General features: G+C 43.4%; 1 protein-coding gene across 1 annotated transcript in view; it reads left to right on the forward strand.

The window, feature by feature from the left end:
- The window catches only part of THEMIS (thymocyte selection associated), an 84,668-nt gene extending 68,198 nt beyond the window's left edge, over positions 1–16,470 (forward strand). Inside the window, exons 5-6 of the mRNA XM_042444928.1 lie at positions 13,712–13,850; positions 15,920–16,470. Of these exons, the coding sequence (XP_042300862.1) occupies positions 13,712–13,850; positions 15,920–16,047 (267 nt within the window). The 3' untranslated portion in view covers positions 16,048–16,470. The remainder of the gene's footprint in view (positions 1–13,711; positions 13,851–15,919) is intronic.
- Positions 16,471–16,712: the final 242 nt, after the last annotated feature.

Raw genomic sequence — 16,712 nt, forward strand, 5'->3', positions numbered from 1 at the left:
TTTTCTTTTATGGTTTACCTTTATTTTTAGGCCAGCTATTAACAAAGCAATCTGCCCTCTGTTCAAATGCATCCATGGCTAGCAATCTCTTTTCTGCTGTTTTTTTTCCTACCAAATTATGAAGAAGGAAATAATATTGAAAGCCTGGGAATTGGGGAGCATAGTATTGAAAGTTATAGTCCTACAGAAGAGGTAGCTTTTGGCAATTGACTTGCTGGTTGAGCATGCATGTTTATTTTTGATCATGTTGGCTTAGGTTTTTGGAAAATACCCAAAAAAAAATAAAGGGGGCAGTACATACAACCCCTAAGGGGCGGGATGGGAACCCCCCCCCCGCTGCCCCTTTTCCCCAGCCGGATCCAGGGCTGTGTTGGCAACCTATCATTCCAATTGGCCCCCTGATCCAGAGTCTTTCAAGGCAGCTTTTTTATAGCGCTCCGTCAGAGTGGGTTGGCACAGCATCAGGGGCCCCTGGGGGGCCAGAGTTCGGGCCATGAATTGTGAGGACTCTAACAACCCCAATTTCCACCCGCTATGATGGCTGGGCTTTAAAAATGGACAGTTTGTACAAGGGGCGCTAGTAAGAAAATTAAACAAAATCATCCTGATACTGCCACTTTTGCTTTCCTTCCTCCATGTCGTTAGTTTTCAAGAGATTCCAGAGAAACCAACCCTCCTCAACGTTTTTTGTAAGTTGGAATCATCACCCTTGTTTGTAAAAAAGGTTTCCAATGCCCCTTTTTTTTTGTGTTGTTAAGGGACTGTAGCATATAAATAGAAACAATGAAGATTGTTTTCTTTTCATATTATGAATGTTTCAGATTTGTAATGTAGTATATGAAAACTGTAATAGGCCAGGGGTGTAGATTTGTAGGTGCTAATCCATGTGTGGTACATGCCAGTCCTTTGGGTGGGTTTTTGAAATACGGCCGCTTTTTGGACTTCATTGGCTCCCCACCCCATCTCAGCACTTTTCAAATTTTTGGGTGCCAAGGTTTTGAAAACAGAAAAAAACCCCAAACCCTAAACATTAAAAATACCCACAGGTGTTGTTTTTTTCCTTAACATGGAAGGACACCCCAAACAGAAATGAACACCACTTATCCCAGACCCATAGAAATACATTTCCTCAGAGGGGTGCTGGAGTCTCCTTCTTTTTACAAGGTTTTGTTGAAAGAAACAAGATGCCGTATGGGCCATTTGCCAGGGGTCCCTGTGGTATTCCTTGCTGGACAGCAGTTGGAATGGAATGGCCCCTTGTGGTCCTCTTCCCTCTCCCAACTCTAACTCCTAACGATTCTATGCTTTCAGGAAACAGTCATCATAGTTTCCAAAAATCTGGGATCCATAACAAATTTTGACCTTTTATGATAGATATAGAAGACCCTGAGAGTCGGTAAATTCTTTTTTAGGTCACGTTTAGTGTCCTGAACTCAATTCAGAAATATGTTAATTTTTTTGTTAAGAAGAATGGGCCCGATACCTGTTAGAATCCTTTTTGAGTATTCTACCAGATAAAGTGTTTTTGTTTGTTTTGTAGTGTAGTATAGTAGTTGGGGGATGATGGTCCGTTAAGCGTGCAAAAGTAGAAGAGATAAGATATTTGATAGTAGTGATAGGCAGGGCCCGGGTTGGTGCATTTTTTATTTATCTGGTGGCCTTGAGGCTGGCTCTCCGAAAGCCGCTCAGAGCTGGGAAAATGTTGCTTTTCGCTTCTTGTGGGAAAACAAAGGAAGGGTTTTTTTTCGCTTGGGGGTGGGTTTTCTGCTTTTTTTGGTTTTTTTTTTGTTTTTTGGGAGGGGATTGTTTGGCTTGTGGGGATTCTTGTTTAACTAATGACTTCTCTTTGTCTTTGGGAGGGTGGTGGTTAGTCTCAACTAAATGAGAAGCTTGAGTGAGGCACATGTCTGATTCTGGATCTATCAATAAGTGCTGTTTGATTATATCAATCAAAGCTGAACTGGTTTGATTGTCTGGGAATTCTGGGTGCCTAGAACTCGGCTCCCCTGACCAGTTAGCTAGACTTTCCCCACTAAAATTTAACAACCCAAACAAACACTTTTTTTGCAACTTTTCCTCTTTCTTCTCAACAACGCATGAACGGACCAGGAGGCCCGATGTGGCCAAGTGCTCCCTCCAAGGAATGCCAAACGACCAAGGCCTTGGAGGACACTCAAGACGTAGGCTCCGAGGAACCGGGTGCCAATGCCAAATAAGGCGGTGAAGGCCCGTCATTGCCGCGAGAGCCCACCCCCCACTGGCACCCTGGTTCAGTGGTTTGGCTCTGCCCCATTTGGCTGCACCCTAACCCCCATCACCCCAATAATAAACCTCACGAAGTAGCGAAGGCAATCCCTTCAAGCTTTTGTTCTGACTGGAAACACCGGCCTTTTCATTCACGAAAGCCGCTGCACAACTGCCTCCCGTTGGGAAGAATCCTGACTTGGAAACGCAGGTACAACAAGCTTGAACTGTTGACATTTAGTGTTTTCAGGATACCACTGGCCACTATTCCTAGAAAGGTTCCTCCAACGGCTTTATATTTACGGGGTGAAAGAGAGCGGGAAGGCAGGAGCAAGGTTGGGGGTGCCGGCCCCCGGGGACCCCAGCCAGTGCTGCCCCCGAGGGCTGTAGCTGGACGGCGGGGAAGTCTATGGGGTCAGTAAGAAGGGCTTTTTTTTGCCCCCTGGGTCCCCCCAACCGGCGGCCCCCACACCCGGACTGCACCCCCCCCAAGACAGAGCACATTAAAGTCCCCAATCCAGGAGGTACCTGGTAAGTCCCAACATTTTTTTTATGTGTGATCCCCCAAACACATCCCTTACTTTTCCTTTTTTGTTTTTTTTTTTCGCAAATTAACAGACCACCATATGATAGTGGGGGGACCGCACTTTTCCCCAGGAGGCCAGCCCAAATTAAAAAAAAAAGATAAAGTCGTGGCCCAGAACCCCCTCCCAAAGGGTAGTCTCGAAACTGTCCTTGTGGCGCTAACTACTACCAGGCCACTGAGCTAAGAATCCTAGAGGCAGAGTTTTGTAATGAGAGTCCTAAGGAAAAGGGCCCAGAATTGGAAGATCCCCTTTCCGGGCTAAAGCATTGCCCTGGTGCCTGAACTTAAGTTCCGTTGATCAAGGGATCCAGGTTCAGGTGTCGGAATATGCTAATGGAGTTCAGGAGATTTGTGTGGCCCAAGTTGTACTGACTGGTACAGAAAGGGAATGAAGATTCAGTTACTTTAAAGAGGGGACTGCCTGTTCCGAGATTGTGTGAGATGGGGCCTCTCACCAAGAGGCCAAACCCCCCCCAACCACTCGATGGAGTGGATTTAGAACTGCCTGGCGAGGCCGGAGGGTCCAAGGAATGCTGATCAGAGGAGAGCAAATATTCCAAAGGAAAAGGAAACAGGACCCCAAACACCGAAAGCCAAAGGCCAATGAAGCTTCGTGCGGAGAGCGAGTTGGGAAGAAGGCGCAGCGTGGCCCTTTGTTCGAAGTGTGGGCAATAAGGCCCAATTAATTGAGCTTGTCCTGAACAAGGCCAGTGAGGGAAAAACCCAAACCCCACAAGACCCCCCCCTGGCAAAGCGGCGAAAGGGGAGAAAGGCAAGCTAGAGAAAAAGGGGCCCCCAGCCTGATCACAGCCTGCAGAGCAAGCGGAGGAAGGGTGAATCATCAGAAGTCTGGGACTGATAGTGGTAAGTTCGAGGCCTGAGGGGGGCCTTTTAAAAAACTACCAAGAAAGCCCTGCCCTTATAGAAAGACGGCCGAAAGGCGGCTAATGGATCAGAGAGCCGCTTGGCGAATGGTGAGTGGGGGGTGGTTCCCCCCCTATTTTCATTGAACTGTGAACTTTAAAATAATTGGTGGGTCAGAAGAGAAAAAGGGCCCATGCAACTAATTGCCGGCCATTGACTGTGGGTGCACCAGATGCCTTAATAAACCCTGCCTGTGGTTCAGCAAATTTGGACATTACAACTCACCCCTTTTGCAGGAGCGCCCTAACCCTTCACACAGATGGGAGGGTCTTTTGATGGTGTGGGCAAGCAGCGAGAGTAAAACCCCCTGTGTGGCTTGGTATTGTGCGATAAACCGCTTTGGAACAACTTCCCAGCCTGGTGGTGGGGGCCCCCGCACCTACGCCAACTACCATTTGAATCTGGAATTGAACTGTTTTGCATCACCAAAGACCACCCTCTTGAAGATGGAGGGATAGAACAATTTATTTTTTTTGATGCGATCCAGTTGTTGCAGAGAACATGCCCCATTGACCAGGCCTGTGGTGCTTTCCCCTCTGTCCTCCGCGCCGGTGCCCACGTCGGGCTGACTCCGGAGGGGCGGCTGGCCCAATTTAAGAACTATGCAAGGCCCCAATGGGACAATAAAACTGTGTTGGGGGAGGGAGCGGTTTTCTGCCTCAATGCCGGATCAAGTTTTGCAGAGGGGTTTTTTTGTGAAAGCGTAAGAAGAAGAGTGGTGATGTGTTGCCTCAGCATAGAGAGACGGACTTGTGCCAATGAAATAGAGCCGGGGGCCCAAACCACGGCTGCCTAAACCTAAGGTATAACCTCATGAACCCCAAGGGAAACTTACCCACCCTAAAGGAGTTTACTAAGAAAAACCCTTGGCCGGGGGATTAATTAGACCATCCCGACTAAACCACACTTCGACTTTTTGCTGTTGCTGCTTCCCGTCTTCTTCAGGAAAAGAAAAGGAAATGGCCCTCCTGCGTGATCCACAAGACTATCGCAACCTGAATGGATTTTTGTAGTACTAACGAAAATACCACCCTGCTTTTTATGAAGGACATGTTTGGAACGATTAGTCAAAGGCCCCCAAGATTTTTTTACCAGCCTTGGACTTGAAGGGATGCTTTCTACCCGAGTTCGCGCATCAAAGAGGGGGATGAATACAAGAACCTGCATTTAAAACCTGCCCCTTGGGGGCCATTTTGGAGTACCCTGGGTTCTCCCTTTTTGGCCTTTGCGGGGGGGTCCCTTTTTTTTGGCCCCTTTGCGGGGGGCGCCTGGAATTTTTTCCATGAGGCAATTTAACCGAGGTACTACATGACCTATGGTTCGATAGGGGTTTGTTCTGGTGTACTGTAATGAATGTGCTTATTTACTTTCCCAAAGACTTGCATAGGCCACGTTAAGTTTGGTCCGAGAGGTACTCAAAAGACTTTGGAGATAACAGTTTTACCAACAATGTAAAAACGGTCCCAAATTGCCAAATTTTTTCACACAGAAAGATTGGACCTTTTTGTTTTGGAACTTTTTTTTGTTTTTTTTTGGGTAGAGAGGTTTCCAACCAGGCCATAGAAATGGATCCTGCGAAGGAGGTTGACAAACTGTACTAAGACTGTGGAGCCCCGATAGAACCGCAAAGAATGTTGTTTTTCAGAGGTTTTTGGGTGTTGCCCAACTTTTTACAGACCAATTCATTCCGGATTTGTGCCAAAAATTGCTTTGCCTTAAAAATGAGTACTGCTTAAAAAAACCAAATCTGTGTGGAGAAGAAAGGGGGGGAGGCGACCAAAAGGGAGCATGGACCCCAAGCCTTCTGCTCCCAATTCCCGGTGATCAGAGGAAATGCCACAACGGGCCTTGTGACCATTAAAGTGTTGCTGTTTCAGTAAGAAGCCTAAATTTTGCGTTTCCACAACCCTGACCAGAAATAGAGGCCACCCTTGTTTTGTACAAGTGTGGATGCCAAGTGACTTTGCTATGGCGCAGTAATTGTTGCAAAGGGACACTGATTGTAAACTAAGGGCCATGTGCTTACCTGTCATAGAAGGTTCCAAAGGGCCCCTGCACGAACTTTGGCCTTGTGTTGGGAGAAAGAGGACCCCCCCCTATGCGCTATAAAACACCTTTAGAAAAGTTGTTGCAGGCAAGTTCTTTTAGAAGAGGGGGACTCCACAACCTTTGAGGTTTGGGGCCGAACCCACAGGAAAACCTTGAGGCATTTGCCCAAAAAAACTCACTCAACAAACTGACCCCCCAAACAGAGGGGAAGGGTGGGCCAAGGAATTTTTTTTATAAATACAAGTTTCAAGCTTAAATTCTTTCCCCTGGGGGCGCCAAAAAAAAAACATTTTGTCTGATGCAACTTTTCCAGTTTTTGCCCACAAACATTGAGGGGAAGAGTCCATCCCACTGAAACTTTCTTTTTCCCCTGAAAGGTTGTGGCCTTGCCGTGATAAACTCAGCAACAAGGCCAAGGCGTTTTTTACAATCCTCCAGGCCTACCCTGCACAGGCTAAGGTCCCATTAAGTCTGAAGACCCTGATCTGGATGACGTTTCTGCTTATACGGATGCCCAGCAAAAGGTGGAGATGCCAGATGGAAAATGGCTAAAGCTGAAGGCCACAAGGGCTTTTCTGTCTCCGCAGCCCAACAGGGACTGTGGGGGGTAAAGAATTCTAGGGTCTATGGTCCCCCTTGCTTCCATGATAAGAGAGCACCCATTTTAAAAGCTCTGCCATAATTCTAAAAGCCTTGCCTGACAATTGGGGTTTTATCCTGAGGAAGACTTGCCACAAAAAACTTTCGCAACACTATGTGTGGGAAGGTGTGCGCCCGCCGGGATTGTTGTGCTTTTTTGGTAAAGAGTTGCCCCTGTTGTGTGGCTAGGGGGGGGCCCGCCCGGTTTGGTGGGAAAACACACAGAGGTTTTACTACCTACTGCACCCTTTGGGTGCCCACCACGGTATGCGCCGGACCTCACCCTGGAAACAACATTGCTATTGGAACTTTTTAATAACTTGATTTTTGCCACCAAGTTTAAAGGCCAGAGGACACATGTTTGGGTGGTGGTTGTGACTTGGTGTTTTTTCCCTTGCTAACCAACCACAATTTATGTTTGCTTGCAAAGGGATGCCTTTCAAGCTTCAAAGTTAGCTGACCCTTTTTCATTGTTCATTTGCCCCATATATATAAATAGCACGGGGAGTGTACCAAGATAGAATATTCGGATCGAGGCAAAGTAAACCTATCCAACCGCTAAAGTTTGGAGGGTAGGGCAGAAAAAAATTGGGAGGGGCAATGGCCCCGCAGCAACACTATCCATCCTTAGACTCCGTGGACAATGTGAGACAAAACGAACATGTGGCCCTTGAAAGATTATACTTTCAGGTTCCTACACTAATATTTACAAGGACGATTGGGTATGACTTACTCTCTAAACTCCCTCATGCGAGTACTGTCCAACATGCTGTCCATAGGAAGCACTGGGCAGTCCTCCCTTTTTTTTTTGGATTGTCATACTATGGGTTTGAACCTAAAGGTTTGCCTACCCTCGCGTTGCCTGCCCCCCCCCTGAAAATCTGGAACCCTGTTGCTGTGACGCCAATGGTCTGAGAAAGTCATAGGGAGCCTGGCCCTATTGATTACTAAAGCCATTGCACAGGACGCCAAGCGGCAATACAAAAAGTATGCGGACCAGGAAAGGTCAGATGGGTTTGGGACCAATTTAAAGCCTGGGGCAGTGGTCTATCTGGTCTACAGAAAAAATGTGAAGTCCCCGGTTGTTCCTCGAAGAAGTTTTTGGTCCTAAGTTCATTGCCCTTTGTTCCTGTTAAAGACGGTGAATGATGGTTCCACTAGCCGAAACGCATTTCCTTTCCCCAAATCCAAAAAAGTATCCAACAATCCCTAAAAACTCCTAAAAAATCGCTACAAATCCTACCCGTCATCGTCACGCCCCTTTTTTTTCCATTTCAGGTTGTTGAACACCAGAATCCGGAGCACGGGTCGAGGGGAAGACTTACCGGACTCTCATCCCTGCCCATGAGGAGTTGAACTGTGCCCAACAACACTTTGAAGTTGCTAAAATTGCCTGGACTCTAGGGGCTAGCATAAGGGCCAGAACCCTCCAGTATCTCATTCGCTGGAAGCGTGTCGCCCCCTGTTGATAAATGAGTGGAATGGGTTTCTGTTGCTCATGTTTTAATGCCCTGATTGGTGGGACTCCGTTTTCATGCACAGTAACCTGCAAGCCTTCTCCTTTTTCCTCTGTCACTTGATTGTGGTTTTCGGCTATCCTTTAGGGGGGAGGGTTGTTTTTTGTTTTTGTCTTTTTTCGTTTTTTTCGTTTTTCGGGGCTGAACGTAGAATCCTGTTTATTATTTCGACCGAGATAGTGTTTTTTGTGTAGTTAGTAATAGTATATGGGGGGAATGATGGGGGCTTTTAAGCTGCAGTAAGAAGAGTAGATAGTGATAAGTAAGGTGCATAGCAAGGGCCAGGTGGGTCTTAAGCTGGTGCCTTTGAAGGCCTGGCTCTCCGACCGCATCAGAGCTGGAATGTGCGTTCGCGTCTGTGGGAAACAGGAGGGTTTTTTCGCCGTTGGGGGGTTTCCTTTGGTGGATGGGGGGTTTTCCTGCTTGGAGGGGATTTGGCTTTTGGGGAGGCTGTTACTTTTGTCTTTGGGAGGGTGGTGGGGGGTTAGTTCCTCTCAGCTAAGAAGCTGAGTGGAGGCACCATGTACTGAATTTGTCCTGGATCTAGCAAGAAAGTGCTGTTGATTATTCAATCAAGCAGCTGACTGGTTATTGTCCCCCTGGGATTCGTACTGGGTGCTAACTCTGACAATACCACTGGTGTGTTCCAGCAGTATTTGAGATGTTCCACTGAGATTTCTGGCATGGCAGTGGCCATCTGGTCTTCCAGTTGTATAGCAAAGCATTTGTTGAATCATACAGCCCCTCAATCAAGTCGCCAGACTCAGGTTTTCCCCTTTTTTCTAGATTCTGACCACTACCTTGATTTTGCTCTATGATTGTTTGAAACATTTGGTAACAAAAATAATACGCAAAACTATATCCATTAAACATCTCTCCTGCCATTTCTAATCAGGATCTGTAGGTTTTTTGTTTTTGTTTTCACATTGCTACTACAAAGGATGCTCCTTTGAAACAGCGATCATGTGTCGGTGTATCAGCAGTCTTGGAAGGTGGCTATGGCTGCTATTTGTGTGCATTTTCTATAGAAAAGACTCTTGGGAGGACATGTAGCTGGCATTTCATGGTAAAGATCCCTGTCTGGAACCAATGCAACAGCTATTATAATTGATACTGGCTGTTTATATGCAACAGCCTAATGGATACTGGCTACCCTGATAATGGGTGCCAGTTAATGAGAAGATCTCTGTAGTTGTTCTCTTGAGTTTCTGAAAACTCCAGAAAGCTCTTCAACATCTCTTTAAAAACTGCCATTAAAGGTTTATGATCTGTATCTTGTAGCATGGATAACGATAATAAATGTACTTCAAAAGTGGTAGTGCAATGTCCAGTACTGATTATTTCAATAAATGGGCCATTCTCTTCACTAGAGTAGTTTGTAGCCATATAACAATGTAACATTCCTCTCTGGGATTGTCCAACTTCATCAAACTATTCAACATCCGTCTCCTTCCTTACTTTTCTGCAAAATGGTATAGTGGTTGTTATACTTTCCCCCCACAAAGCTCATTCCTTATTCTTCTATATACAACTATTTTTATAATTTTCTATCAATTACAGATATTAGCTTTCTGGACTCTTCTAAATATTCGAATTAAAACCCAGTAAATATGCATTATATTGTTGGTTTAATGGTTACAAGTAACTTTGTACATAAGTACTAATTCACCTCCCAGTTCATCAAATGTAGTAACATAGATATGTATGGGTGAGTTTGTACTGGACACTTTGTCAGATGAAATGTATTATTTCAATTAATTGGCATAAAGTGTTGGAACCCGTTGCTGCAATAATCCTTTCATTAACTTCCTTATGGTTTCAGCAAGCCTGGGATGTGCTACACAAGGTGTATTCAGACAAAATGCCTAGCCATTGCTTAGTGTTACAATAAATAACCTAACTGCCCCAAGGCTCATACATTACCCTTTTCCTCCTCCTGTTTGGCTGCAGTCATGAGATATGAAGGATTTGCTTTCATTTTCCAGTTAACCAGACTTAGTAGATTAGCCAAACCTGGGCAAACCTTTCAAACACTGAATGCCATGTGGAAAAGCACTATCTTTGGAGCCTGTCAGATGCTTAAAAGAGGTGGTGTCAGCCTAACTTCTTTGGGTAGGGAGTTCCACAGCCAAGGTGCTGATACAGAGAAAGCCCCAATATGTGTACCCACCAACCAAATGTCATGAGGTGTTGAGAAATGCCACAGGGCCCCCTCTGAAGATCTCAACTGGCAGGTTCATAGAGGAGCAAGAGGTCTTTCAGATATCCTGGTTCCAAGTCATGGAAGACTTTGTAGGTCAACACCAGCATGTTGAATTGAGCTCGGAAGAAAATTGGAAGCCCGTGTACTTCTTACACAATTGGTATTATATGCCATCTAAAATGTATACATGACACTGGTCTGGCTGCTGCATTTTGCACTAGCTCCATCTTCTGAACATTTTTCAAGGGAAGTGTCATGTAGAGCACATTATTGAGAGGTAACTAAGGCATGAATGACTGTGGCCAGACCTGTCTTCCTCAAGAAAGGATGCATCTGGTGCACCAGCAACCTGGCTTTCCAGGAGATTCTGGGCCCAAGACCATCTCCAAGCTACAAACCTGATCTTTCAAAGGCAGACCAACCCAATCCAGAACAGGCTACAAACCCAATCCTAGATTGGTTTCTTCTGACCACCTGGACTTCTTCTTGTCTGGATTAAACAAACAGAAATAATACGGTACTTGCATTAATAACTGAAAATCTGTAGTAAGTGTGCAAGAAGTGGCACATTAATGACATTTGTTAAAATAATCAGTTGAAATGGATGATGATGGGGCCTTGTGGACCAAAAGGTCTGTGTCCCTCCTTACCTCATGTCATCCTGTTTAGACAATGCAGGCCAAAACCCCAGGGCCAGGATCAGGCACAATCCTGGTAGACCAGATCCAGATCCAGTGGATTTGACTGGATCCCAGAGTAAACAGCACTTATTCCAAGTCAATTTTACCCTGGTTTACTATGAAGTTTCCTGGAAAATCCTCAGCAAACCCTGGGTGTTCAAATGGCCCCCAGATGCTCCTTATTTTTCTGTGATGTTGCTCCTACTGAAAAGCCCCCTTTGCCATGTCTGATGCAGAAACAGGGCACTTGGCCACATGGGTGTGGCCAGGCACAGTGTATCTGCATCAGATACGGTGATGGGGGTATTCTTAGTAGGAGTGATGGTACAGAAAGGTAAGGAATGTGTGCCAGTCCCAGATCCCTGGGTCAGCATGGGGACGGGCATATCAACACCTCCCTGTTCCTGTGCTGGCCCAGAGACCAACCCAACTGAATACCTAGGTCAGAATAGTATAGGGTCAACTTGTGCTATACTGGCCCATCTGTTCAAAGCCAAAGACATCTAGAATCATAAAGTTCAAAGAGACCCCTTAGCCAAACCCTATTCATGTCACTAGTGTCCCAAAAGTGATCATGTGTCAGTGTATCAGCAGTCTTGGAAGGTGGTTATAATAATCTGGGGTTGGTGCAGTCAATTGGAGATGACTTTTCATTCTTACAGGATGAAATCTAAATAAAAAGTAGGACAGTTTAATAATAAATAATAATTATGAAATTATTTCTGCATCTTGCTGGTAGTATGTGTACCACCAGTTAGGAACTACTATTTTAGTCCCTAGCAAAATGTACTGTCTCCCACTGGCTGCTGTCCTGTCTGTCTGTCTGTCTATCTGTCTGTCAGTCTGCAGATGCATCTAAACTGTAGAAATAATGCAGTTTGACACTACTTCAAGTGCTATAGCTCTCTCCTATGAAAGCCTGGGATATGGAGTTTTTTATTTTGTTTTTTGTTTTTTTAGAAAGTGTGCTTGTGCCTCACAAAACTACAAATACCAGGACTTTGTAGGATGGAACTATGGCAATTAAAGTGGTATCAAACTGCCTTATTTCTACAGTGTAGATGCATCCTGCAGCTCTCTCTCTGTTTCAGACTTGTCACATATGTGTTACTTGGGAGCTTTCCAAATGTTGTGTCTGTGCTGCTTCTGATCTTTGCTTTAGCTTCTAGTAAAATTTTCTGTCTTGTTTAATGTATCATCTCTGAGTTCCTGAGCTACTCTACAGTCAACTGAAACCTTATCTTTATAGCTTTGTGTTTTGCCTTCTTCAGATTTAGCAATGCTGGAAGGGTATAAAAAATAAAGATACAGCTGTTGAGTTTAAACTGCTTTGGCACAATTCTTTAGCTTTATTTCATTGTGGAATTCTTTATTGCGCTGCAGACCTGTAGGATAAATGACCACAAATCCCAGTCATTTTGTATTGTTCTGCATGTTTACTGCTTTCCTTCACAATCCTGTTTCAGTTTTCTTTTAATAAACTTTGCTGAGCTGGACTATTGAGTTGGACTGGATTCCTAACTACACTTTTCATTAATTACCCCTCTGATTATTATTAATTAAAAATACCTAAACTTTACTTTAAGTTCAGTTAATTATTTTTGAAAGTGGTTTGCTCTTAAATATTGAAATTCTAGATGTTATTTTCATTGCCTAATGCCTTTTGAAACCTTAGGTGATAAAAATTTCAAAAGCATAAAGTTTTGCCTTGACTGATAATATTCTCACAGTCTTTGTACATGTTTTTCAGAGCTGAGAAATTTCCCACTTGGTATGTCTATTAATTAGATTACTTAAGGACAATTCAAAATGAGAAATTGGTCACATGCTGTGTTGATGACTTGGGGAGAGGGAGTAGCCTTCTGAAAATAGCAAAACAAATCAAAGAGGGTAATGTTGACTTTGAAGGTTTAACTCTTGTTCTCAGTGATATAGAACAGCAATTTCCAAAAGGTGGCTCAAGCTGCTTGTGAGAAGTTTGCAGGTGCATCGTAATAATATAAGTGACTAAGGAACTTAACAGCAAGTGTTTGGAAGATTCCCTCCACTCAGATGAAAATATATATGACTACAGCAGAATTGCAGATATAACTAGCATTTTTATCAAGTACAGTCAAGCAGAAATGATAGAGCATGAGCTCTAGTATTTAACTGAATCTTAATGTTGGCAAAAATCAGTTGTGCTTGTCTTTAATGACATTTTTATTGATTTGGCCACCACATTTTCAAGGTAACAGTACTCTGGCTTTTGTGCAATGTCCACTGGTTCTTGTGATGTGTGTGTTTGCGTTTGCACATATGTGTATGCATGCATCTGTCCCATAATTCTCCCTCTCCTTCTCTGTCTTTCTCTGTGTATTTATGCACACACATGCAGCACATAACACTTATGCATATCTGATCCTGAACATGATTTTGGATATCATGAGAAGGCAGTAAAATGCTAGTTATTTTATTGGTTCTTACTGTTGATTTTAACTGATAGAGATGGGGAGAGCTGATAGAGGGATTTTCTGCTCTGTTTGTCAAAACAAACTTGCTAACTATGTATCCTAACCTGGGCAAATGCAACTCCATATGCTATTCTGTTCCAGGCAGCAAAATATCTTGGGTCACTCCTGGTGTGTGTGTCACATCCACCATGAGGACGTTCTTGAGCTATCAGATGTATTCTAGTGGTAAAGCTGCTTTTATGAACTCCAACACACGTGTTCTGCTTATCCCTCTGATAAGCAGAAAAGTCCTCAGTCAAATTCACCTTAAATAACCTAAAATGTAACTATTGTTCTTCCTATGTTATTTGTTGAGAAACAAGTTTTTACTAACAGTCTGCACATAAATGAATTCTCTTGTCTGGTGTCAATTTCAGAGTCTCTCTGGAAATGTTACCAAAAAATGGTTCTCAGATGAAGTTGCTCCTCCTCTGGGATTACAGATCAATTGTCAAAGTGATTTGGAACATCAGCAGCAGAAGGCGGCGTTGACTGGGGCACCTAAATTACAAAAAGGTAAGATAATGTAAACCACCTAAACTTTGTAGACATTCTATATGTTCATGAAGTAGGAATGAATATCCTGAGGGCACCAGATCCTGTCTGACCATGGAAAGCTAAGCAGAATCAAGCCTGAATAGTACAGTGGGCCCTTGGCATCCTGTGGATAGCAAAATCTGTGGATACACACACACACACACATATACACTGGGCTCCTGCAGAATCTCCTTCTGGTGCACTGGTGTTGGTGACCTCCCACCAGGGATTGCACAGTTTGTCTAATGCTCTGTAGGGCTCTCCAGATACACATTTTCAGTGCTACTCAGGAAAGCAGTTCATAAAAGGTTATGCAAGATCAGATTTGCAATACTCGGCTGGAAGGGCCAGAGGGAAGCTCATATTCCAGGTCATGCTGAGAAAAGGGTCAGAGCAGCCAAAGGGCAGAGGGAAGCAGTCTCAGGTGCAGAGCCAGGTAAACAGAAGTCAGGAGTCTAGAGTAGCAAACAGCAGGAGTCAAAGGTAGATTTACAAACAAGGCCAGATTTTGAAAGGCAGCAGTCATGGGAAACTGAGACAAGGCAAAACATGACATATCTGTTGTACAAGTGCATTGGTTTCAACTGAATTGTTGATTGAGGTGCTGGTAATTTCTTTTTAAAAAATCATCATCATTGCTGGTTGTAAGTATACATCTTAATCCTTCTAATGTTTGTACTGTACAGAGTATCTGGTGAGCTGTTTATCAATAAATCAGCAGTCAAGTCTTATTTCCTTCACAAGAAGATGGAAATGTGAGGGATAACAGCATTTCACAATCATATTGCTCAGGGCCAAGAGGTCAGCACCTGAGCACCTGGCTGTGAATAATGCAAGATGCCTTGCTCTGGAATGTCTGTCTGCAAAATTAGACTATGAAAAATACTTTTTTAAAAAATCTAGGGTCATGGGACTGTCAGCTGCACAACGCATGGCATCATGTAGCATTAGATTTCAGAGCAGTCTGGTTATTTAAACTCTGTCAAACAGGTGCGAAATGAATAGCCACAGAAAATCCCACATTCAGTTTGTTCAGTGGATGAGGGTGGCACTGTACATGAACAGGACTTGGAAGTTATCTTTTGGATTATAGTTCCCAAAACTCCTAGGCATCATGGTCTGAAGTTTTGTTGGGGCAGGTATGTGCCTTCACGTGATCTGTTAACTTATGGTGACTCCATGAATTTCATAGGGTTTTCTTAAGTAAGAAATACTCAGGGTGGCTTGCTATTGCCTTATGCTGAAATACAGCTTACAACACTTGGTATTCCTTGGTGGTGTGCCATCCAAGTACAATTATTAATTTGCCTCAACTAGTGAGGAAATCCTAAAGAAGGGGCTTTACTTCATAACTCTATTAAGAGAGGGAGAATTGGAGAGGAACTGCAAATACCTGTGCTAAGAAGTAGGCTTGTTTAAAGTTTAATACGGTAGCAAGATTTACAATTGTTTATTTAGGAAGGGACAAAAGGATAAATTCTTTATTGTGGAAATTTCTGTTAATCATTTTCAACTATATCTTTTATTTAGAATTTTAAGTCCTGCATCAATTGTTGCAATACCACTCAGCAGAAAAGATAGAAGACACTTGAAGTGATGTCCTGCACTGGCATTTGATTTGATGCATGGAAATTTTTAGAAGTGGATATGTGTTAAATTGAATATATAATTTGTTGCATTGTTGCTAAAAAATATATATTGTGACATGAATTGCAATATTCAGTTATAATTTGATGCACAGAACCTAGCAAGATTTACATTGGGTGGGGAATTCTGGGAGTTGTTGTCTAATCTGTGTCATGTCCAAGCTATGGTAGTAAATGCACCCAAGTACACACTGGTGCTCTGCTTTTGAAAGGTCCCCTGAGTTTCAAACACAGCTGGATGACTTGCTACTTGGAAAATAGCAGTGCTCTTAGGGAGTCCCCAGAGCTAGTTGTAAGCTTCTCTAGATCATGGCTTACTCTAATAAAGTAATCTGGAGGCCCATGATGAGGCCACTCTTCTTCTCCTACTAATTGCCATTTTGTTTCCTCCTTTCTTTTCAGATGTATCAAGGAGTGTGCTTGTGAAGTACAGGGAAGACAAGAAACCAAAGGCTGGATATGACTCAGATGATAAAGATGAAAAAGCTGTTGGAAGTGTTCCTGAAATGAAAGCAACACAGCACATGTAATAATAAATTAACCCACAAAGGAAAAAGGGCAGAAAATGTGAGCGCTGTATGATTAGCTATAAATGTAAATTATAGATAATGTGCAACTTTTTTCAGACTGCAATGATATCACTGCAATTTTAAAAAATAATTATCCAGAATAGATACAGTGTGTTGACATCCATTCTTTTACTATTGATTTTAAAGAGCAGGAATCCTTTTGCAATACACAATTAATAGTGCAACGTTCCACTTTAACTGCCATGACAACTTCACTGGGATTTGCAGTTTAGGGAAAAGTATTTGGAATTCTCTGCCAGAGAGCTCTAGTGTCTCAATAAACAACAAACCCCAGGTTTCCATAGGATGCACCCATGGCAGTTAAAGTGGAATCATAGCTCTGTAAGTGTGTTCAACATAGCAAATTTTATTAATAGGGAAGAAACAGACAAGCAAGTAAAGGCCATAGCAGTTTGCTTTTGACTGACCTTAATGGAAAAGTCAAGATTATACCCCCTTCTCTTCTCTCCTCCCCCTGCCAAGTTGAATGTAAACTATTTTTGCACTTTCATGTGAGACTGTAGCAATTAAAGTAAGCTGATGGTAAAGAGGAAAGAGGGAGGATGAGAGAAAAAATTGATCATTTAAAAAGCAGCTGAAAAAGTGGGATGACGGAGAATTAATTG

This window comes from Sceloporus undulatus, chromosome 1 (genome assembly GCF_019175285.1).
Source record: "Sceloporus undulatus isolate JIND9_A2432 ecotype Alabama chromosome 1, SceUnd_v1.1, whole genome shotgun sequence".
Lineage (NCBI taxonomy): Eukaryota > Metazoa > Chordata > Lepidosauria > Squamata > Phrynosomatidae > Sceloporus > Sceloporus undulatus.